The sequence below is a fragment of the Bos indicus genome, chromosome 1, assembly GCF_029378745.1.
Source record: "Bos indicus isolate NIAB-ARS_2022 breed Sahiwal x Tharparkar chromosome 1, NIAB-ARS_B.indTharparkar_mat_pri_1.0, whole genome shotgun sequence".
In the NCBI taxonomy this organism is placed as follows: Eukaryota; Metazoa; Chordata; class Mammalia; order Artiodactyla; family Bovidae; genus Bos; species Bos indicus.
Window position 1 is genome coordinate 88,097,063 of NC_091760.1, and position 23,607 is coordinate 88,120,669.

Below are 23,607 nucleotides of genomic sequence, written 5' to 3' on the forward strand. Positions count from 1 at the left end.
GAGACTCCGGAAGTGACACCGTTTTGGCGGAAATGCGGTGTGCTTGCTGATGCGAAAAGATGGCTGCTGCCAGTTTGGCTGTTTTCTGCAGAAGAGTCTCAGCCACTCTGAAGGCTTCTACGTCGTTAATAAGTTCTCAGACCCTTGCTAGCACAGGGTAAGTTATTTGAGGAGTAGGTCTGTCCACTTCCCCAACTTTGGATCTTGTTTGGTTGTTGACATGCTGAAAACGCTTTGGGCTGGGAAGGCGGCTTTGATGGCTAGACGCGAGCCCACCATCGTGAGGAGTCAGTGACCTTGGAGAAGTCTCTCACCTGCGACATGTCCGTGTCTTCCTCAAACATTTTGTTGCCACTTACTGTGGACCAGGCAGTTCTCAGGGTCTGTAGAAACCCAGTATTTGTTTAATTAAATGTGGAGGTACGGAAGCATCCTGCTTGACTGAGTTTTCAGAAAAATTCACTTAAAAGCTTTTGGCTGTGGAACTGAGCGCTCTGTCAGGTTTCAATAGATTAAAAGGGGGGAACGGGATGTGTACTCCCAGAGCCTGTCAAAAAGAGGTGTTCAGTAAATTTTGAGTGGATAAATGAAAGCCGAGTGAACTGAAAGTCGCCTTGCAGGTGTGAGAAAAGAATATACTACACACGGTGGTTATTTCTAGAAAGACCGCTTGTCTTCTGGACAGACAGATCATGTTTGACGTTAAGCTGTACGATTACCTCCTTGTTATTAGCTTTTGTTTTTAATGAGTTGAATTTTACAAATTATTGGGGTTTTTTTCCCAAAAGGAAGTAATGTGTGTGCTCTTGAATCCAGCACAGTTATTGGGCATCCCTCAGCTATAATGTAATACCTTATATTAACCTCAGAGATAAGCAGTGGTTTGAGTTTGTTTTTTTTTATTTGCAGAGATTCAGGGGTTGTAACTTGAAAAGTAGCAGACTTGAACCAATTATCTCTTCCATCTCATCACCCTTTTTCCTTAAAAATAAGTTTAGATTTTTATCATTACTATTAAGTTATCCGTTCAATTACAGACACTTTGGAAAATAAGGGCTTCCCTGGTGGTTCAGACGGTAAAGCGTCTGTTTACGACAGGGGAGACCGAGTTCGATCCCTGGGCTGGGAAGATCCCTTGGAGAAGGAAATGGCAATCCACTCCAGTACTATTGCCTGGAAAATCCCATGGACAGAGGAGCCTGGTAGGCTACAGTCCCTGGGGTCGCAAAGAGTCGGACACGACTGAGCAACTGCACATTCATGTTCTGGTGGCTCAGACGGTCAAGCGTCTGCCTGCGATGCAGGAGACACGGGTTCGATTCCTGGGTCAGGAAGATCCCCTGGAGAAGGAAATGGCAATCCACTCCAGCACTCTTGCCTGGAAAATCCCATGGACGGAGGAGCCTGATAGGCTACAGTCCATAGGGTCGCAAAGAGTCGGACACGACTGAGAGACTTCACTTTCACTTTCACTTGGAAAATAAGGTAAAGTGTTTTGAAAAGAAAGTAAATATCAACTGTTGTTTTACCATCCAGAGATAAAACAGGTTTTCTTCTTTTTCACTTTCAGAATATACACATACATGTAATTTTTAAATAAAGTCAGAATCATATTTACATGCATTTTTATATTCTACCCTTGTTTCATCAACTTTTTTTTTTCAATTTCCAACCAAAAGAAAAGTTGTAAAAGTAGTACAAAGAATAACCATATACTCTTCACTTATATTAATCACTCCCCAGTATTTTGTCACATTTTTTATACTTTTTATATCTGTGCTTTTATTCTTCTGAAATATTTGAGGCGTGTCAGAATTGCAAGCATCGAGACATTTCAGCATGAATTTCCTGAAAACAAGAAATGTCTTAACCACAATACTACAATGATCACACTGGGAATATTTTTTCTTTCTTACTTTTTTTATTCATAATCCAATCAGTGATCATTTATCATGTTAATTGTCATATCTTTTTAGTCTACTTTAATCCAAAACAGTTTCTTTTTTTCTCTTTGATGTTATTAATATCTCTTTAAGAAGGTCAACCTTTTTAGAATATTCATTCATTTGGATTTGTCTGCTTGTTTGTTCATGATTAGATTCAGGTTAGATTTTTTTTTTTTTTGGTAGGAATACAGCGTTTGTGATACATTTCATTATTGTATTTTAAATTATTTCTCCAGGTCATTAAATATTGTTTATAAGTATGACTTTTAGATTTTTCTACATAATAAATTATCATGCAGATGCACAATAATTATTTTAACCATTTCCAAGTTGCACATTTACATTATTGTCAGTTTTTTGTTATATATAATGCTTTACTAGACTTTTTAAAAGTGTAGTTGACATATATTAGTTTCAGGTGTACAACAAATGATTTAATATTTTCATACATTTCAAAATGATCACCACAATAGACATTTTGATTTATCAATTCCCATATGTGATCATTTTCTTCAGTTGAAATTTCTAAATCCAGTGAAATTACTGGCTTAAAGGAGGAATCACTGGGCCTCAGATGTGTTGCAAAATTGAACTTCAGAATACTTTTATCTACTTATATGCCCACCAGCAGCATATGAAGGAGCTAAAAATGTTACCGTAAAATATAATTAGTCAATATATTATCTCTGAAATTATGTTCTAAATTACAGGATAGCAGCATCTATACTGGGGATATTAAAAATAATTTTTAAAGCATTTTATGAGTTTATTGTTTCTTGTGCAGAAACCCTAAGTTGGTTTTTTGACATTGTAAATGAGGAAATGATTCCATTTATTGCCTATAAAATCCAGATGTCATGAAACTTTAATCACTTGTTCATATATGTTCAGTTGCAGGTTTTCTCTGAGTCTGTTGACTAAGAATACACCAAATGTCACATCTTTTCACCAGTGTAGATTACTTCAGACCACATTGTCTAGGAGAGGACTGGAAGAATTTTTTGATGACCCAAAGAATTGGGGGGAAGAAAAGGTGAAATCTGGTGAGATATTTGGGTTGACCAGTATTAAATATATTTATTAAACCTTCTATTATATTTGGATTATTTATCCAGTTTGGGAATTACTTATGTTATTTTCTTTTTTCAGTTCCTTTGGGAATGTCTGTTAGAGAAAAATAGAAGGACAGTATAATAGTAAACTATTCGTTGGCAGGTTGACAAAAGGTTTAGAAGAGAAGCAGGTTGAAATATTAACTGAAGTGAGGTTTGGGGTTTGTTCTAGATTTCACTCTTTTAGAGATAATTGAATATTAATTTATAAGAATAGTATTTTGACATTAGACTGAAATATATTTTATACTAATACTGACATGTTTTGAATGCTATTGCCAGTCACATTACTAATATCTAATTTAATCACAATTAAGTCCTAATTATATATTGTACTATAGTATCAAAAGCTATTATGTATTTTATAGATAAGGAAACAGGTTTAGAGAGATTAAGTAATTTGTCAAAGGACACGTAACTAGAAAATTATTTCACGTTATGAGTTTATCACTTTAATAGGAGCTTCGTGGACCTGTCAGCAGTTAAGGAACAAAAGTAATGAAGATTTACATAAACTTTGGTAAGTATACTGAGTGCATTAACATCTAAGAGTTTGAGGCAGTTATAGTATAATAATGAGATATAAACTTGATCTGATGTAAGAAATTAAGTGAAATGATTTATAGTACCATTGGTGATATATAAGATCATTGAAATTTTTATAAGTACTCCAGAGGTTAAGTTACATTATGAGAGATGTGTCAGAGTGAGTTGGGAGTTCAGAAGTTTTACTGTAACTGCTACCAGTCATACTACCAATTCCAGGGAACTAATGAGACAGAATGGGGATGAATTGGCCACATGTCGTCTTCTTCCTTTTAATTATTTTGCATGGCCTGGAAGCTTTAGCTTAATTGCTTTGAGAAAGTGTGTAGGAGGATGCACTTAACTAGAAATGTAGGTAGGTTTTGCTGGCAGGTTCTCCTGATGAATTAAGAGTTGAGAGGATTTAAGACAGTTGATTTGTATATATACATATATTGAGTATAAATTGAGGTATGATGACATAACATTATATTAGTTTTGGATGTGCAGTGTAATGCTTCAGTATTGGTATATATTGCAAAATGATCACAATAAGTCCAGTTAATACAGCAATTTTTTTTCTTTGTGGTGAGGATTTTCAGGATCCATTCTCTGAGGTACTTTCAGTTATGCAATATAGTATTACTAACTATAGTCACCATGCTGTACCTTACATCCCCATGACTTTTTCCTTTTATAACTGGAAATTTGTACCTTTTGACCCCACCCCCACCCTCTGCATTTATTGACTATATTTAGCCCAAAGATATATTTGTTTGGACTGTACTGTGTTTTAAAAATTGGGAAGTTTAACACAAAAATAAGGACTTCTGGCTCTTCTTGTAAAATCAGACCTGTGGTGTTGCAGCACTGAACCTACATTCCTACATGTAGGTCACCAACATGGGGACACTTGGCTGGTCTAAATGGAGCGGTGCCTACCACTTCTTACCCACCTTGTTCTTTCACCAAGCCCCCTTCACTCAGCGCTGCTATTTGTCCAGGCACTGTAGAAGGCAGTTACAGTTTTATCCCTTGATTTAAAGGGTGGTTTATTTTTCATGGCAGATTAAAGACCTGTAAAATGCTTATAAGATCACTAATACTACAAGCTTGTTCTTGTGATACAATAAGAAATAATATATTTTGTCTTTGTCTCTGATGGCTTAACACATAGCTCCTTAATTCCTTGTAATTGCCTGAGTGATGTAAGTGTCTTTTGTTCCAATTAAACAACTCTCAGAGGTGAAGTGGGCAGGGAGGGCGTTGTTGCACAGCTTCAGGAAAGACCAAGGCATGATTAGAGGGTGAAGAATTCAGCCTCACTACCATGCCCACCTCTGGGGGGAGTTGGGAGGGGGGAGGGTCTAGAGATTGAGTTCAGTCACCAGTGGCCAGTGATTTAATCAGTCATGCCTGCATGATTAAAAGACCCTAAACAACTAGGTTTGGAGACCTTCTAAGCTGGTAAATACATGGAAGTTCTGGGAGGGTGTTGTGCCCTGAGAAGGCAGGGTAGCTTTGCACCCCTTGTCTGTTTCTTGTCCTGTGCGTCTCTTCCGCCTGGCTGTTTCTGAGTTGTATCCTTTATAATAAACCAGAGAGTAAAGTGCTTTCCTCAGTTCTGTGAGCTGTTCTATAAATTATCAAACCCAAGGAGAGGGTTTTTGGAACCTCTAACTTAGAGCAGGTCTGTCAGATACATGTAAGGCCTAGAAATCATTATTGGCATCTAAAGTGGGGCAGTCTTTCTTGTGGGACTGAGTCGTTACGTTTGTGGAATCTGGCACTAACTTCAGGTAGTTAGTATCAGAGGAGTTGGAAAAGTTGTGTTAGAAAAGACAATATAAGAAGGACAAACCCTCATTTGGTGTCAGATATGTTACATGGAACAGCACAGATTCATTATAAGAAAACTGTTGTCTTACAGCGTGTTTACTGCCGCTTATTGGTAAAGGGATAGTTAAGGCAGTTTCAATTCATCCTGGCTAAAACCAAATCATTTATCTTCTGCCACTTTTCCCCTCCAAATTGTCTTCTTCCACACCAAAAAGTAGCCCAGTTCCTTTGTGTCGTGTTCTCTGCCCCCCATGTTTATTTCCTTTCTTCCAGCTCTACTTCTCAGTCAAACATAATTTATTCACAAAACTCACTCCCATTCAAGCTTTGCCACTTCATGTTTTGATCTCAGTATTTGTGTTTGCTTCGGTTTTCTTTCCAGCCTAACTTATCCCATCTCTTTGATGCTTTCCCTGACCATCTTGGCCAGAAGGAATGTCTCATCTCTCCCACTTAATTCTCTGGTACTTGTTGTCTATACCACTTAATACACCACAGCACATTACAGTTGTGGAGGGGGCATATGGGCTAAAAATAGAATGGATTTATACACAAGGAGTTCATGATTTGATTTAGCTGAATTAGCTACATGCCCGCCAAATACCTTACTTGTCTTAGCTTTAGTTTCTTCATTTAGAAAGTGGAAATGATTCCAACCTCAGAATTATTGTGAGAATTCAGTGAAATAAATGTATGCTACACTAAGTCACTTCAGTCGTGTCCGACTCTGTGCGACCCCATAGACGGTGCCCACCAGGCTCCCCCGTCCCTGGGATTCTCCAGGCAAGAACACTGGAGTGGGCTGACATTTCCTTCTCCAATGTGTGAAAGTGAAAAGTGAAAGTGAAATCGCTCAGTCGTGTCCGACTCTTAGCGACCCCATGGATTGCAACCTAACAGGCTCCTCCCTCCATGGGATTTTCCAAGCAAGAGTACTGGAGTGGGGTGCCATTGCCTTCTCCGGAAATAAATGTATATAATATGCTTAAAATAGGAATTGAACAGGTGTTAGTTGCCTTCCATCTGCTCTTTCCGCTTGGAATGTGTGGACTATATTGTATGCTTGTTTGTAACTCTTCTGGTACTTCCTTAATACAGTATGTGGCACTTGGAAAATTTAGTGAACAAATGAGTGAGACTAGATATAGCTCTGTTTAAAGGATTATTCTAAAGGACTTTTGAGTACAGATTATTAATTTTGATGTCAAAATCCACAATTTTATTAATATAACTACAGAATAGCATTACTAGTTCTGTTTTTGATATAGGTATGTTCTCCTGAAAGAAAGAAACATGCTCCTAACTCTAGAGCAGGAAGCTAAGCGGCAGAGGCTGCCAATGCCAAGCCCGGAGCGCTTAGAAAAGGTGAGATTTGTGGGAGTCTGGAGACTGCTGAGTGTGGGGTAAAAGCTAAAACATGTGAGCGTATGGTTCCTACAATTCTTGGCAAGTAGGTTTCTTTCAATTTCTGCTTGATTTTTAGGAGATCTATATTCTTAAGCAACTATTACTACTATCTAATTTAGAACATTTCCATCCTCCCAAAAGGAAATCTCAGACCCATCTTCAGTCATTCCCATTTCTACCTATAACCCCCAAATGTGCATGGACCTATCTTAGGTAGATCCCTAGGAGTCAATTGCTGTGTTGTGTGCTAAATCAGTGTTTAACGTTTTAGGAAACAGTCCAGCTGTTTTCTGAAGTACCTGCACCATCTTAGATTTCTAATTCTGGTTTAACTACTTCTGCACCCACTAGGTCAAATTTGTTTAATGCTTTTTTAATAATTGGTATAAAAAAACCTATAACAGAAGTGTTATCATCTTAACCATTAAAAAAAAATACTTATTTTTGCCTGCTCTGGGTCTTTGTTGCTATGCAGGGACTTTCTCTAGTTGCAGTACATGGGCTTCTCTTTGCTGCAGCTTCTCTTGTTGCGGAGCACGGGCTCTTGGGCACGTGGGATTCAGTAGCTGTGGCGCATGGGCTTAGCTGCTCTGCAGCATGTGGGATCTTCCCCGACCAGGAATCAGACCTGTGTCCATTGCATTGTTGCAGGGCAGACTCTTAACCACTAAACCACCAGGGGAGCCCCATCTTAACCATTTTAATTAAGTTTTTAATTAAAGTATAGTTAATTTATAAAATTGTTTCAGGTGTACACCATAGTGATTCATTTTTATATATGTATTTTTCTTTTTTTTTCCAGATTGCTTCCCATTATAGGTTATTATAGAAATTGAACATAATTTCCTGTGCAAGACAGTAAATCCTTGTTGCTTATCTATTTTATGTATAGTAGTTTTTGTCTGTTAATTCCATATTCCTTATTTACTTTTCTCCCCACGCCCTCTCCTCTTTGGTAACCATAAGCTTGTTTTCTGTGTCTGTGAGTGTGTTTCTGTTTCATATTAGAGAGTCATTTGTATTATTTTTTAGATTCCACAGGTAAGGGATACCATAATTGTCTTTTTCTAACTTCACTAAGTATATTTCCTAGGTTCACCTGTGTTGCTGTAAATGACAGTATTTCGTTCTTCATTGTGTCTGAGTAATAACTCCATTGTGTCGTTGTGTGTGTATACATGTATATCGCATCTTCCTAGGCCAGTTGTCTGTTGGTGGGCACTCCAGTTGCTGCCATGTCCTGGCTGTTGCAAATAGTGCCGCTGTGAACATTGGGGTGCATGTATCTTTTCAAATTACAGTTCTTTTTTCCGGAAATATGCCCAGGAGTGGGATTGCTGGGTCATACGGTAGTGCTGTTTTTAGTTTTTTTTTAAGGAAAAGTATTTTCCGTAGTGGCTGCACCAGTTTACATTCCCACCAAGAGTTTTGAAGGGTTCCCTTTTCTCTACACCCTCTCCAGCACTTATTATTTGCAGACATTTTGATGGTAGCCATTCTGGCCAACTTGAAGTGATACCTCACTGTGGTTTAGATTTGCTTCTGTTTAGTCATTAGGGATGTTGATCATCTTTTCATGTTGACTGTTGGTCATCTGTTTGTCTTTGGAGAAATGTCTATTTAGGTTTTCTGCCCCATATTTTGATTGGGTTGTTTGTTTTTTCGATATTGAGTTGTGTGAGCTCTTTTGTATAGCTCTTTTGTATTTTGGATATTAACCTCTTGTCAGTCCCATCATTTACAAATATTTTCTCTGGTTCCATATGTTGTCTTTTCATTTTGTTGATGGGTAAAAGCGTTTACATTTGATAATGTTCCATTTGTTTAGTTTTGCTTTTATTTCCTTTGCCTTGGGAGACTGACCTAAGAATATACTGCTACAATTTATGTCTGAGAACATTTTGCCTGTGATCTCTTCTAGGGGTTCTATGATGGCTTGTCTTTTATTTAGGCCTTTAAACCATTTTGAGTTCATTTTTTTTTATACAGTGTATTTTTTATATGGTGTATGAGTTATTTTAGTTTTTGCTACTCTTCTGAGAAATTCCTTCTCTTTCTATTCTAAATCATAATCTTGCAGGGTGGAATACCTGGGTTGCAGGATTTTCACCTTTCAGGGCTTGAGTATATTGTGGCACTCCCTTCTGGTGTTAGGGGAGCTCCATGAATTTTTGAGTAACTGACTTTTCTCTTGCTGCCTTTAAAATTCTTTTAAGTTTTGTCATTTTAATTATGGTATATCTTAGTTTGGGTGTGTTTGGGTTCATCTTGTTTAGGACCCTCTCTCTGTGCTTCCTGTACCTTGATATCTGTTTCCTTCTTTGAGTTTAGGAATTTCATTGGTAATTTCTTCAAATAATATTTTTTGATTCCCTTCTCCCTCTCTGTTTTCAGAATCCCAATCTGTTAGGATTCAGAATCCCTGTTATGCACAAGTTGGAACACTTTGTGATCATCCCATAGACCTCATATGTTGCTTTCATTTTTTTCATTTGTCTGTCTGCTGTTTTGATTGGGTGTTTTCCATTATTCTGTCTTTGCAGATTACCCAGCAGGCTAGAGGGCTTGACTCCTCATGTAGGATCCTTGACTGGCATGGGAGTGCCCAAATTGTAGGTTGATCCACTCCCTCTCCACGTTGAGGGTCTGCCCATGTGGACCTGCTCTTCCTTATAGATCCCTCCCAGGGGCACAGATACTGGACCTGAGGCCTTCTCTCTGGTTACGTGGAGATCTTCCATGCAGCTTTGGTGGTACAGGAGATCTGCAGTTTCCAGTTAGTTTTCTTTGAGAATTGTTCCACATTGTGTGTGTGGGGGGAGATGAGCTCCTCTTCCTCCTCCTCCACCATCGTTTCCCCTCCTGTATTCAGCAGTTTGAGTACTTTCCCATTACTGTGAAAAGGTCACTGTTACTTAAGTTAGGTTTTCTTCATCATTAACAAGAAATCACTTGGTGTCGTTATTTCCATTCCTTTATTTCCATTGAGGTAATCAATCCTGTGTATTTCCTATATATCCATCAGAATTTTTCTCTGCAAATAGAAATGTGCCTGATTATTTTTATTTACATACATTTATTTATATTGTATATACTCTTCTGAGACTTACATTTTCTACTAATATATTTTAGAAATTTTCCCACATCAGTAAATGCAGATCTGCAATTATTTCTTCCATTTAGAGGTTTTGTTTTATTTAGTTAGATTTGTTTGTTTATCCATAGAGCGCTTTCAAGGTCAGCTCTTTATTGATGTTTTTTCCATACCATAGTAAGGCAGTGAGATTGGAACCCAGCTTTTTGTAATTGCTTCAGTCTTGCTTCCTAACCTCAACTGCTTCAGGTTTCTTTCCCCACACTGCTCACCACTGTTAGGATCTGGGTATCCCTGCAGAGGGTCAAAGAAGGGGTGGGATAAAATCTCAGTTATTTACCCTAATTATGGGGAAGTTTAATCTGCCTTTATAAAAATTGAGTTGCATCATATTTGGATTTTTTTATTTTAATAAAATATGAGACTGACAGAAAAATTATGAGAACAATACAAAAAGGCCTCCTTCAGCCAGATTCCCTGTGTGGTTACTTAACCACGTTTGCTTTATCCTTCTCTGCCTCCTCTCTACAAAAATACAGTTTCCTCAACTGTTTAAGAATAAGTTCTATATGTGATATCCCTTTACCTGTAGGTATTTAAATGTATATTGCCCTGCCCCCCAAAAAAGATCTTATTGAAATTTCATGTTATCCTAATATATCCTTTATAGCAAAGAAAATCCTGACTGATGTGTTTTCAGTTTTGTCTCTTGACTTTCCTTTAATCTGATGACTCAGTCTTTGTTTGTGTTTCGTGACATTGACATTGTTGAAGAGAATGGGCCAATTTGGGCTTGTATGATATTTCTCATGATAATAATCATGATTGGCAGGAATGTCATAGATGTGATGCTGTATCCTTCTCAGTGCATCAGGTGAGGAGGCATGCAGTGTTGATACATTCTGTTATTGAAGTTCTTAGCATTAGTAGGTTGGTTATTGTGGTGTTAGGTTTCTTCACTGTATAGTTACTAACTTTTCTTTATTTTGAGAACATGTAAATCCCCAAACTTGTAACTCATTGGTTTTAGCATCCATCCATTGAGGCATGATGATTCATGCCTCAATCAGTTATTACTGTGATGTTTGCTAAATGGTGATTGTCTAATTTCATTGTTCATTCTACTTATTAGTTAGCTTTCTTCTGTAAGGAAGGGCTTTTCCTTTTCTCCATTTCTTGTATCTTCCTTTTCCTTTTTTTTCTTGATTTAAGAATTCCAACCTGATTCAATGAGTTAAAATCCTTTAGTATTGTCATTCCAGATTTGGCCATTGTGGGTTATTCTGGCTGGCCTCTGTGTTCTCATCAGTCTTTGATGAGGAATAGCAGGATATGCTGGATTCATCTTGTACTTTTTCTGCCTCAGCCCTGGAATCAGCCATTTTACAGAGGAACCCTGCTTCCTTTGAATGTTTTTCATTGCTGCAAAACATTTGTAAAGTAATGTGATTTTATTTTTAGGTATGTTTGCCAACTCTGCTTTTAAGGAAAGTTATGCTTCAGAGACTTTTAAGTGGATTGGCTGTTTATAAATAGCTCATTGTTTGTTTGATGAAAAAACTCTTGCTAGAATGGTGCTGTTCTAAGACTTTTATTAAACTTCAATAGTAGATGATTCCCTCTCCTTGCTTTCAAAGATATATTTTAGAGGTGAACTTCAGCCCAGTAGATCATATGTACAGTATTTTCTTAATTAGAATTTAAAATATAAAAGTTTTCTCCAGATAAACTGAAAGTTATTATTTATGCAATTTTCTCAGCACTTTTGTGACATACTACTAACGAAAATTTATCAAGAAAAATTTTAAAAGAATTATGCTCAATTTAAGATATAAGCTGAAACTTTGGGAACTATTCAAGGACACTCTTGCCTCTGGGAAAGTTATAAACTAGAAAAGAAAGCTCTTTGAGAGTGACTTTTTTGAAGGAGGTGTATCTAATTGATACTTCTGATTTTCTTTCTTATCTGTTAGCAGTAACATGAATAACTGGATGTTAGCTCTGTGTTCTTAGTAACCATTTATTTTCTGTCTGTGTGAGCTAACATTAGATTTCAGTTAGGAGCCTTAGCTCTGACCTTGGGCAGACTCTTTAATGTAGTCAGTCAGCAGCCAGGTTTACTGAGTTCCTGAGGGTCAGAGACTTTGTATTAGGCTCTGATCACTGTGATCCCTTCACTCCTCTAAGTTTGTCCTCAAAATAGGATTTGTTGTTCTTACCCGTCTTATTTCTCATGAATTTTTATATGGTTGAAAGGAAGTAGCATGTGGATTCAGCTGTTCAGTGTGGCTTTGAGTTAAGCAGGTCAAAATATCTGTGTCTGAGTGTTTGGGACACACTGACTAATTAAGGCCAGAACATAGGTTTTACTATTTGAAAAGTCACTAATTGTTATCATTTTGTAATAGCTCATTGAGTTTTGAAATGATGAGTCAAATTGGGTCTCCAAAAGGAATCTGTGCAAGTGTATCCTATTCAAAAAAAATAACATACGGAAATTTGAGCTCAATAATTTTTAATTAAACTTTAAAAAAAGTTACAGAAAGTGATACTACAGACACCTATGTATATGCATACCTAAGCCAAAAATATTTTTAGAAAATATTTGACAGAATGGTTCTTTGACAAAAAGATTCATCATAGATTTTCTGTAGCATAGTCCTTATGTGTTCTCTCTCTTTGGAATGCTGTCATGGATGATTGTTGAAACTGTATTTCTGTATTCTTTTCTCAGGTAGTAGACTCCATGGATGCATTAGATAAAGTTGTCCAGGAAAGGGAAGATGCCCTCAGACTTCTTCAGACTGGTCAAGAAAAGCCTAGACCCGGTGCTTGGAGAAGAGACATCTTTGGAAGAATCATCTGGTACATAGTAGCTCTTCTGAGATGAGAGTGAAGTCCCATGCCTCATCCTCTGTCCAGTATCTTCTAAGAATATCTAGATACATTATAGAGATGTAGCTAATATAAACAGAGGTCCCCAGATCCCTTTGGAACTTCAGGATATGAATGAAGGTAGCTTTGTCTGGTATCCCTTGGCATCCCATTCCCATGGTTCAGTTATTTATAGGTTCTTCATAGGAGTGGTTCTGAATCTTAAGTGAATCATATGACCTTTTGAGAATCTGATGAAAATTATAAATCCTTTCCCCAGAAAACTTTATATATGCACGTGTAATTTCAGAGGGTTATAAATCCCATGAAGCTCATTGTAGGACACACCTATCCTCTTCACCCATTGAGAACCTGAAACTATTTGAAGAAGTTCTTGAGGAATAAGACCATGTGGACCAGTCTCAAGTTTGCCCTATTGCCCTTAGGATAGGCCCTAGTCCAATGTTGAAACAATTTATTTTCGTTACATCTTTCCACTTCTGTGACATCTTGTCTCCTGGGTCCATTTCCAAAGTCCTGTCAGACTTTGGGAAAGAATGTGGTAATAAACATTCACACTGAGCTATGAGAAATTGAGAAGACCCAGTGTATTCTGTCTTCCAGGGGCTTATTTGCATTTGGGTTGAACTGCCGAAAGGAAGCATCATTAGGAATTTAAACATCAGTCAAGATGAGGAAGGAATTTTGGGTGGTTGGAGACCTTCTCTGTACTCTTGAAATTACACTGCATAATAGTGCTTATGCATTTGGTAGATTATTTTGTTTTCAATTAATTTTATTTTTGGCTGAGCTGGGTCTTCTGTTGCTTCACATGGACTTTCTCTAGTTGCAACGAGTGGGGGCTACTCTTCGTTGCAGCGTGTGGGCTTCTCGTGGCGGCTTCTCTTGTTTCAGGGCACAGGCTCTAGGCACCGGGGCTCCCGTAGTTGCATCACAGGGGCTCAGCAGTTGAAGCTCGCAGGCTCTTGAGTGGGGGCTCAGTAGTTGTGGTGCACAGGCTTAGTTCTGCAGCATGAGGAATCCTCCTGGACCAGGGATCAAGCCCGTGTGCCCTGCATTGGAAAGTCCTGGTAGATTCTTTTAACTCCATGTAATTCTTTTAATGGAGTTTGTGGTAATGGGGTAGCTTGGAGCCAAATTTAGGTGAGTGGCTGTGTAGTCTGTAACTGTGTGATTCAGTGCAGAAAAGAGGAATTGCCAAAACATTTGCCTAAGAACTTTGATTTCTTTTCTACAAACATTTATTGAGATTAATCCAAGCTGAGGTTAGATAGAAAGGGTGAGGATAGGGGAGAGAAAGTGTCAATTTTAGAATGTGTAAGAGTGCTAATCTTGTTAAAGTTTAAAAATTCTTGCTTTTTAACTTTTCTGGAGTTAGAGTAGTAAACAAAGCAGTTACATCATCTTATTAACCAATGTAGCTTATTAAAATCAAACATTACAATTCCAAAAGTTTGGTTAAATGCCCTGAAATTAATCCTTCTGTTACTTTTTTAATTGAAATATTTTCCAATGTTATAGTATGAATTCACAATTTCCTTTTTTCCCACTTAGCATTATTTTTTAGGTTTTGTTATGTTGAGGCATACATAGGTAGATACTTAAATCACTTGGTGAAATTTATTACATTTTAAAAACATAAAATGTATACATGTGAGTATCAGTGTTTCAAATTGTATGTGTATATACACGTATATGTGTACATATATAAAGTTAGTACATACATATATGTATGTAGGAAAATTACAAAATACATTTGGTAATGATACACTCCAGTTTATGACTGGAAGCTATTGTAAAAGTAGAGAACTTAAGTTGTGTTTTTAAACTTTTATGTATGTATTTTTAAAAGTGATCTGAAGCAAACATTGCAAAATATTAATGTTTGCAGTTTTATAGTGGCTTCATGAGTGTCTGATACCTCTTAGTTTAGACTATTTCATAATGTGAACTGTATAAAAATTTTAAAAGCTTTAAAAAGCCAATTACAATTTATTGAAAACATATCTAGTCCAAAGAAGGCTAAATTTGTAAAAAGTGAAAATCTGTTGCATGTTTTCTGTAGAGTGATACCTTTTTGTTGTCGTGGCAGGCACAAGTTCAAGCAGTGGCCTATACCTTGGTACCTAAATAAAAGATATAACAGAAAACGATTCTTTGCAATGCCCTACGTGGAACGTTTTGTCAGGTGAGCACAAGTACCCTTAGCACTAAAACACGTCTTCACATCAGACAGTGTGTGTTAAGCTTTTATATGACTAATACATGTTTATTGTGGAAAAACTAGAAAAATAGGTTAAAAAAAATGTCTTACATAATTTCACCATCCAGAAATAGCTGCTAGCATTTTAATGTATATCCTTTCAGAAGTTTTACTATCTTTCTCTTCATCAATATATATAAGTAGTTGTTTAAATCTTTTTGTAATGTTAAAGTTCCATACACTTCAGCTGCATAGAATGTGAGCTCATGTTATTGCAGGAATGATGAAATGAGAGGGTGCTTGGGTGAGGAAAGGAGCCGATTGTAGTATATCTGAATTCATGTTATCCTGCAAAATGGTGATTTCTAGATACTTTGCATAGCAGGTTTGTTATTGAAGAGGGAGAAATAGGGCTTCTGTTGCAGTAGAGGAGTGAAGTGGTTACCTGGGTGATGAGTGAAATGGTTACAAGCTGAGAACTATAACAACAAGATTTTTAGAAACAGCTATTTGAAACACTGGATCCACATCCAAAAACAGACAGAAGCCTGAGAAGAGCTTTAATCCCCAGAATTGCAGTTGAACAGGAAAGTAATTGCCAGTGTCTGCTTTCTGGGGTCAGGGTGCCACTTAACATCCAGGGCTGTGGCTGCAGAAACAAGGTGGGGGAAATTGCCCAGTTACTGGCTAAAGGTGCTACAGATGAGAATTCAAGGCAGAAAAGCAGCTGGGAATTTAAGGGGAAAATCCTAGCAGCACAAGAACCACAGCTTTTAACAACTGCCTTAGATAATGCAGCCACCTTTCAGCATTAATTCTTTTAAAGACTAATTTTTTCCTCTCAAAGCTTGTTTCCATAATTAAAAAACAAAAGGACCTTCAAAAGCATAACCTTGCATGTGAGATGAGCACAATTATACGGTAGTTTGAACATTCTCTGGTATTGCCCTTCTTCAAGATCAGAATGAAAACTGACCTTTTCCAATCCTGTGGCCACTGCGGAGTTTTCCAAATTTGCTGACATATTGAGTGCAGCACTTGAACAGCATCAACCTTTAGGATTTTAAATCACTTATCTGGAATTCTGTTACCTCCATTAGTTCCTAGAAATCACTATATTCAGTGATTTAACTTCCTGTAAGAGTGTCTCCAGAATTTGTCCTTTCTACTCTCAGTTTCTGCCCTAGTGCAATCTGTCTTCATCAAATTGAATTATTGAACATTCTCAAGAATAGTAAACCTTGCGTAGGAGTCTCAAGAGGGCAGGGATAGGTATAGTTGTGGCTGATTTTCATTATTGTATGGCAGCTGAAATTCAATACCTTAACTGCATTGTTATATTTCAGTTTAAATACAGTAGAGGCCTGGCATCCACGAATTTATTATTTGCAATTTTGATGATTTCAAAATGACTCTAGAGGTCAACATTTTAGCTGAGGCATGAAGGCCTAATGTCCCAGGATGCTGATAGGTAGAGGCCAACTCAGTGGCAAGTCCAACAAGCACTAAGCATCATCTCTTAGCATGGTTTTATTCTCTCAGCATAGGGGAAATGATGCTGGACTGGGTACTATTTGAAATTAGGAAATTTCTAAATGTCTCAGGAGGTAGGACATAAATCTAATGTATTCAATAAAATTACATTATTTCTAAAATAAAGGAGAAAGCCCAGTTTGTTGCAGACTCATGAGATCTGTTCTTACTTTCCAGTTAGAAAGTAGCAAAGAGAATTGGTGCAGGGTTATAGATGCAATCAATTTCTGTGGCTGCACCAAATGGCATTTGGGATCTTAGTTCCCCAAATCGAACCTGCAGTGGAAGCACAGTCTTAACCACTAGACCTCATGCTTATCTTTGACTTGTGTAGGTTTACAGTGGTTATTCAAGTTTAATAATAAACATGGCACACCTAATACAGAGACTGGCATGATTGAGGTCTTTAAGTAATTGATTTGGACATGTTGACAGTACTGAGTAACAGGGAAATCATTTTGTATAAATTGCTGTTATGCTTTTATTTTCCTAGATTGAGAATTGAGAAGCAAGCCCGCATCAAAGCAAGGAAGATAAGTTTAGCACGAAAGAAAGAAAAGTTTCTTCAGAAAAAGTTTCCACATCTTTCTGAAGCCCAGAAGTCAAGTGCTGCCTAAGACATCTTAACCATAATTTACTATTTTTTCTTGGATTACATACAAAAGTAAATACTAAGTGGTTTATAAATAACTTGTGTTTTTAGTCAAAGGACTGTCGATTGTTTTAAGAGTTATTATGGCATGCTAATTTTGGAAGTGGTCAAAATCAGATATAAAGTTCAGATTAAATTTCCATTTTATAAATTCTGTGTCTAAGCAGACTTTTAATTAACTGCCTGCATCTTAGAGTGGGAAAGTGATACCAACTGCTGTAACAAATAGGCAAAAAGGTAATTTTGGAATTCAGGTAACCTTAACTACTATTGTTACTAGATATGAAGGAGCTATGAATTCTGTTTAAATAAACAGTGGGTACAATGATAAACACATTTAGTATTTAAAGTAGCAAGTTACAACACAACAGTCCAAAAACATATTTCTGGAATGGCTAGTAATTTTTATTTAATTTTAAAAGCCTAATGTAAAAAGTATAGGCAATAAGTTTTACTAGTCAATAAAAAGCAATTCTACCAATCCACTGGTAATATACTAAACAGAGTTGGAAAGCATTTTACTGAAAGCAAAATATTTAGAGAAAATAGACATTTATACAAAATTATAAAATGCTTGTAATAAGAATAAGTGCATTTCAAGGAAAGCACAAACGTTATTTTAATTTATAGAACCAGTTAAAGCCTTAAAAAATTTAAGTGGAATTGAAATATGCAAAAATGTATAAACATTCTACAAAAGATGGTGGTTCTTTTCCTGAGTATACTAAAGCTATGAAACGTAAGGTGACATAGAAGGTAGAGGTTTGGGAACTTATCAAGGGCATTTCCTTTCTACACACTGCTTCCCTCCTTCTTCATATTCTTGTTTGGAAATCCACATCTGCTGAAAGGTGCCCTGTGAAAGGAAAGAAAAATTACATATATGTACTTTTCTATTGGGAAATAAATATTTCCCAAATAAATATTGGGAAATAAATAAAGATATTTCTTTAATATCTTCATTTTCACAATTCTGAATCTTTTAAGAGCTCTTATACCTCTCCCCAAATAGTACTCAGATTACACCCTTCTTATTTCTGCCCTCCTCTAGAATACCCAAAGACACTATTTAGCCTTACCTAAGTTTACATAGGATATTAAATCTTTCTATACTGTCTTGAGGACTTAGAAAATGCCAGGAAAGGAAGATGAAGGAAGAGTTTAGCTATGATGGCTTGGTTAACGGCAACAACAGAAATTGTTGGAAGGCTTGATCCTGGTACAGTGTTTATGCAATGTTCTAGCATTTGATTAATGGTAACATTTAGAACTCAGACTAGGATAAAGTTTAGCAAGTACACAAACAACAATACACATGCACTATACAAAATAGAAGGTGAAAGGAAAATGACCAAAGGGGAAGGATCCTGGACTACGTTACTATTCAGACGTGTAAGCAGGAGAAATCCGTTCCCTGTGACTATTCAAGTGGATTCGTACGTATTCAGTTTTGAACTAAGAGACTAGAAATAAAACATAGACCAGAAATATATAAATGGGCAGTTAAAAACATTTAATAGTTAATAGCTTTTAAAAATATTTAGCGTAAGTACTCATTTACTTTGGCTGCTCTGAGGTGAAGGGGAAATTTTCTAAACTTAGGATACAGGTAAGTGCAAGAATTTCCTCCTGATTTCAAGGGTAGGAAGCCAGTCCAAGCAACATGTAAACCTCAATACCATGACTTCACCATCTGCCCCAGGCACCAATTCCTGACTTCTGCCTCAGCAATAGGCCAGGGAGCAACCAGAATCTAAGAAGAATGATTTAATTTTAAGTGGGCTGCAGATAAGTCCTGACCAGTGCTAATGTGAGTAGTGTTAGAAGAGGCATGGATAAGTTAACAGATTCCTACCTTGGAGAGGGAAACTGTAATCAGACTGACAATACCCACTAATAAGGCAATGAGGCATTTTTGTCATTTCATTATAGGTAAGACTAGCATCAGGTCCTCTACAAATGTGATAGATTTAAAATGCAAAGATAAATGATGCATAGGAATTATTTTAGTCTTTTTACTAAATTTAGTATTTTAAGTGATACATTCAAGTTAAATAAGAATCTTAAACTATTTTGCAAAGTAGATAAACTAACCAAAGAAGCTAGAATGGAGCCACCGATCCATGAACTAAACCTCCGTTCCACTGTCGTATTATTTGCAATCAGTTTCAACCGCATACTCTAAAACAGAAAAGGAAGAATAAGTATTAGTGTGATCAAATAGAACAAGGGCCTCAATTTTGGAAATTCAATTTTGATGACTTATTAGTGGCTCTGGTTCAAGCACTAATTATACATGATTATTGTGTAGTAGCTAGGTTAACAATAGGCATAAGTTGAACTACTGTATAGGATTTTAAAGTACTTTGTCTTGTGTAATTTAGTATATAAACCTTAGAAAACTGCATGCTAGAGTACAGTACTCAGAATTTCATCTTAAAACAGCAAATATGTACTTGAACACTTAACATATATCAAGTAGTATGCTAAGTGCTTCATATATTATTGCATTTTATCAACACCGAGTATAATTACTACCCCAACTAGCTGCCCTTTCTGCAGTCCTCCTCAACTTTCTAACTTAGTCTTTGGGCCTTTGTACTATCTTGGTTCACCCCCTCCTCACATTCCTTCCTGCCCCCATCCAAATCAAAATGCAGACGTCAGACTCAGGGAAGTTTATTCACACTTTTCTTTTCAGATTAGTGTTTCTGTTACGCTTGAACACCCTCTCCATAAACATGGTTTTATGGCTCAGCACTACCCCTATCTCACTTCTGTATGGAGAGAACTCCAGATTGTTGATACTTACTTACCAGTTACTCTATATATGAACATTCAGTTTGAGTCTGTGCATGCAGTAGGGGTGGAGTATGTAGGATGGGAAGGAGGGGTGCTGGGAACAGAAGGGATGAACACGGGGTTTATAGGTGAGGAACTGCTCAAATCCTATTACAATGGATTTCATTACATTTTAATTGCCTCCTGAAAAGACAAGGATAGCATCTACCTGGTCTTGATCAGACCTTGGACAGCCCATGTCTATATATTCATTATTCTGGGACTTTCTATGAAATCTAAAGTACTATAATCAAGGTGTATTCCAGATCAGTCTGTATCTCCAAAAATGTAAGGAGGTGTCAATCTTGTGCCTGTATCAATACTTAAATATAAAGATTGTGGCATATGTAAAACATTCAAATACACGGATTCTATAGATTCTGTTAGGGCCTATATAACCTCTAATAAATTTTTTAAAATGTATTTATTGCAGAATACCTTACAAAAAACTACTTGATGGATGTTTAAAAATCTAAAAATTCCTCTGTTACTAATGTACCATGTACACTACCTTCTCTCTAAACCAGATTCTTCTATCCCTTTGAAAGTTATCATAGTGTACCAAGGGATGTTTTTAATAAAATATAAAAGCTCTTCAGTCCTCTGCTAGATTTTACCCTGTAAATTTTCTATGTAAGTGATATGACTGGTACCTATCTTTCTGGGTTGAACTGTATCTTCCAAAGAGGTATGTTGATACTCCCCAGTTCCTGTGAATGTAACCTAATTTAGAAATAGTCTCCAAGAAGAGGACAGACCCACAAGGGAGAATGCCATATGATGATGGAGATAGACACTAAAGTGCTATAACTGCAACCCAAGAAACGCCAAGGATTGTTGGCAAATCATCAGATAACGGAAAGAGGGAAGGAAAAATTCTCTTCTGTAGGTTTCAGAGAGCACGGCCCTGATAACATGTTGATTTCAGAATTCTAGCTTCCAGACTGAGAGGTAATAAATGTCTGTTGTTTTGAACCATCTACTTTGTGGCACTTTGTTACAGCAGCCCTAGGACATAATACACCATTGCATTCATCTTTTCAGCCATATAGCATGCCCCACTTCTATACAGACTACAAGCCAACTACTTCAAAATGTTAGAATATACCCTCTTCCCTTCATATTTTTGCACATATTTCACCTAGATGTTTCATAAACTGTCAACCAACTGAACTCATTCATTGAAACAGCTCTTCAGGAGGATTTCCCCTGACACTCCAAAGTGCCTGACGACATACTGAACCACTTAGCACATTACAGGTTTTCTTTTTTGTAGGTTTAGTCCTCCTAGCTGACTAAGCCCTTGGTGGGAAGGGACTATATTTTCTATCCCTAGTGCCTAGCAGACTGTAGGCACTTAAGTATGGAATCAATGAATAAAGTAAGATTCAAATAGTAATGGACAGTAATGGGAGTAACTAATAGATGTCATCTAGAAAAACTTTATTAATAAGGAGTATTAATACTATACCAGGCACACACAAATACCATCAATCTACTGAAAAACAAACTGTATCTACATAGATTTTCCACCAGTAGGAGGATATATATGACTGAAAAATACCACTGAAGAACACACACAACTTACTGGGGGTGTTTTCTGAGAGAGTTCTCTGTTCAACCTGTCGGTAAAGCTCTGTATTAGCGTGTTTCCTCCTGCCACTATCACGCTGCCATAGAGACCCTGGAATGAAACAAAAATAAATGAGCTCCAAATGTTTCCAACCATTCTAAACACAACTTCAGATAAAACCATGTGTTCCACTACAGTTTTCGCTTTTTAAATTTTTTACTTCTATCACACCAAGTAGTTTCATCCAGTGGTTCTCAATCCTGGCTGCACATTTGACTCATTTAGGGAGCATTTAAAACACCAGTGCTGGGGGCAATTAAATACAAATTTCTGGGGATGGAGTCTAGGAAAAGTTTTGTGTTGGTTTGTTTAAAACTCCCCAGATGATTCATGTATTAAAGTTTAAGAACCACTAATTTAAGGCAACTATTCTAAAAGCCAACCATAATTTTTTGGCAGATAGCAGCCAGTATTTAACAAGTTTATTTCTTAATTACATCATCTCAGAGTTCTCATCTAGAAGCTATGGCATTTAAAATTGGACAGATTATGGAGGACAATACATACTCTGACAATAGTCCTGGCCAAAATGACTGCTACCTTTCTCTTCTGCAGGGATGACCTTTTTCAAAATCCATATGCTGAGGCTTCCTCCATCAAAAACAAATTCCTAGTAGTAAGGAGTATGTGTGCTAAGTTGCTTCAGGCGTGTCTGACTCTGCGATCCCAGAAACAGTAGCCCACCAGGCTCCTCTGTCCATGGGATTCTCCAGTGAAGAATAATGGAGTGGGTTGCTATGATCTCTTTCCGGCCCAGGGACTGAATGTCTCCTGCATTGGCAGGTGAGGTTCTTTACCACTAGCATCACCCGGGAAGCCCAAATAAGGAGTATATTTTACCTCTAATTTGCATGTATGCATCAGAAAGTTAAATATCAGCCTGCCTTTTTAGTGGCTAAGCTCATATTTTAAAAATTTAGTCCATGTTTAAAAAAATGTATTCCAAATGTCTATATAACCTTAGCTATTAGCACTAAGCTCTAAGCAAATGAAGGAACTAAAAAACTGAGGTAACACGTTGGCTACAAATTAAAATCTAGGGTTTAAATAAGATATGGTCTATCTAATAGCATGGTAGAGAATATAGAGTTGTGTCCAACTCTTTGTGACCCCATAGACTATAGCCCATCAGGCTCCTGTGTCCATGGGATTTCCTAGGCAAGAATACTGGAGTGGGCTGCCATTTCCTCCTCCAGGGGATCTTCCCAACTCAGGGATTGAACCTGGGTCTCCTGCATTGGTAGGCAGATTCTTTACCATCTGAGCCACCAGGGAAGAGGTACAGAATATGGAGTCAGTCCTTAAAACTTGGCAAGAAACAAACTGATGAAAAAATAAAAACCTTGGCAAAGTAAAAAAAATACGAAGTTTATATCTAAACTCCATGTAAAAGTTACATAATTTAAACCACACCTTCTTAAAAAGTAAATCTGTACTACATACACTAAAACCACTAATATAGTTTGGTTTGTCACATTTTAGGAAATCTCTAGACCAGCACAGTCCAAAAGAACTTTCCGTGCTGATGAAAATGTTCTAGCTACATTTATAATGTGGCTCGTGCAACTGAAGGATTGAAATGTAAATTTCTATTTATTTTAGTTGAACTGCCATACGTGGCCAAAAGCTAACTACACTGGACACGACAGCTTTTGAGTTTTGCATTTTCCCTTTTCTAGTAGAACTTCATTTTTTTTACATATTCTTTCATAAAATGGACTTCAGAGTCAGTGGCCAAAGTTGCCAACTCTAAAAAAATGATGGCCATAAATACCGGGGGCACTGGTTTGCCCTAAAAGATACCCTTATGCCATAAACAAGAGTGGCACTTACTGGTCTGATATCAATATCACACATTCCAACACTTGTAGTGACAACATGACTGACGCCCAGCATCGTATTTCCTGATAACCCCTACAACAAAACA

The 23,607-nt window shown here is 37.1% G+C and overlaps 2 protein-coding genes across 3 annotated transcripts in view; one reads left to right on the forward strand and one right to left on the reverse strand.

Moving 5' to 3' along the window:
* Nucleotides 1-8: 8 nt before the first annotated feature.
* Nucleotides 9-18,063, forward strand: MRPL47 (mitochondrial ribosomal protein L47). Its single transcript, XM_019959370.2, has 7 exons — nt 9-157; nt 2,838-2,989; nt 3,518-3,578; nt 6,691-6,787; nt 12,658-12,788; nt 14,911-15,006; nt 17,048-18,063. The coding sequence occupies exons 1-7, from the start codon at nt 60-62 to the stop codon at nt 17,169-17,171; spliced, it is 759 nt and encodes a 252-aa protein (XP_019814929.2). The 5' UTR covers nt 9-59; the 3' UTR covers nt 17,172-18,063.
* ACTL6A (actin like 6A) overlaps nt 17,588-23,607 on the reverse strand; it is a 31,508-nt gene continuing 25,488 nt past the window's right edge. For both annotated transcript variants that reach the window (XM_019959358.2, XM_070791557.1), the window contains exons 11-14: nt 23,514-23,594; nt 21,636-21,731; nt 19,301-19,387; nt 17,588-18,062 (exon numbers count right to left, since the gene is read on the reverse strand). In XM_019959358.2, coding sequence (XP_019814917.1) covers nt 17,982-18,062; nt 19,301-19,387; nt 21,636-21,731; nt 23,514-23,594 — 345 coding nt within the window. In that variant the 3' untranslated portion in view covers nt 17,588-17,981. The remainder of the gene's footprint in view (nt 18,063-19,300; nt 19,388-21,635; nt 21,732-23,513; nt 23,595-23,607) is intronic.

Excerpts from the sequence above, each read along its gene's own strand:
- MRPL47 (XM_019959370.2), top strand. The coding sequence starts at position 60 with ATGGCTGCTGCCAGTTTGGCTGTTTTCTGCAGAAGAGTCTCAGCCACT. Across the intron at positions 158-2,837 it reads CAGACCCTTGCTAGCACAGG|TTGCAGGTTTTCTCTGAGTC; the intron begins GTAAGTTATTTG and ends ATATATGTTCAG. Across the intron at positions 12,789-14,910 it reads ATCTTTGGAAGAATCATCTG|GCACAAGTTCAAGCAGTGGC; the intron begins GTACATAGTAGC and ends TTGTCGTGGCAG.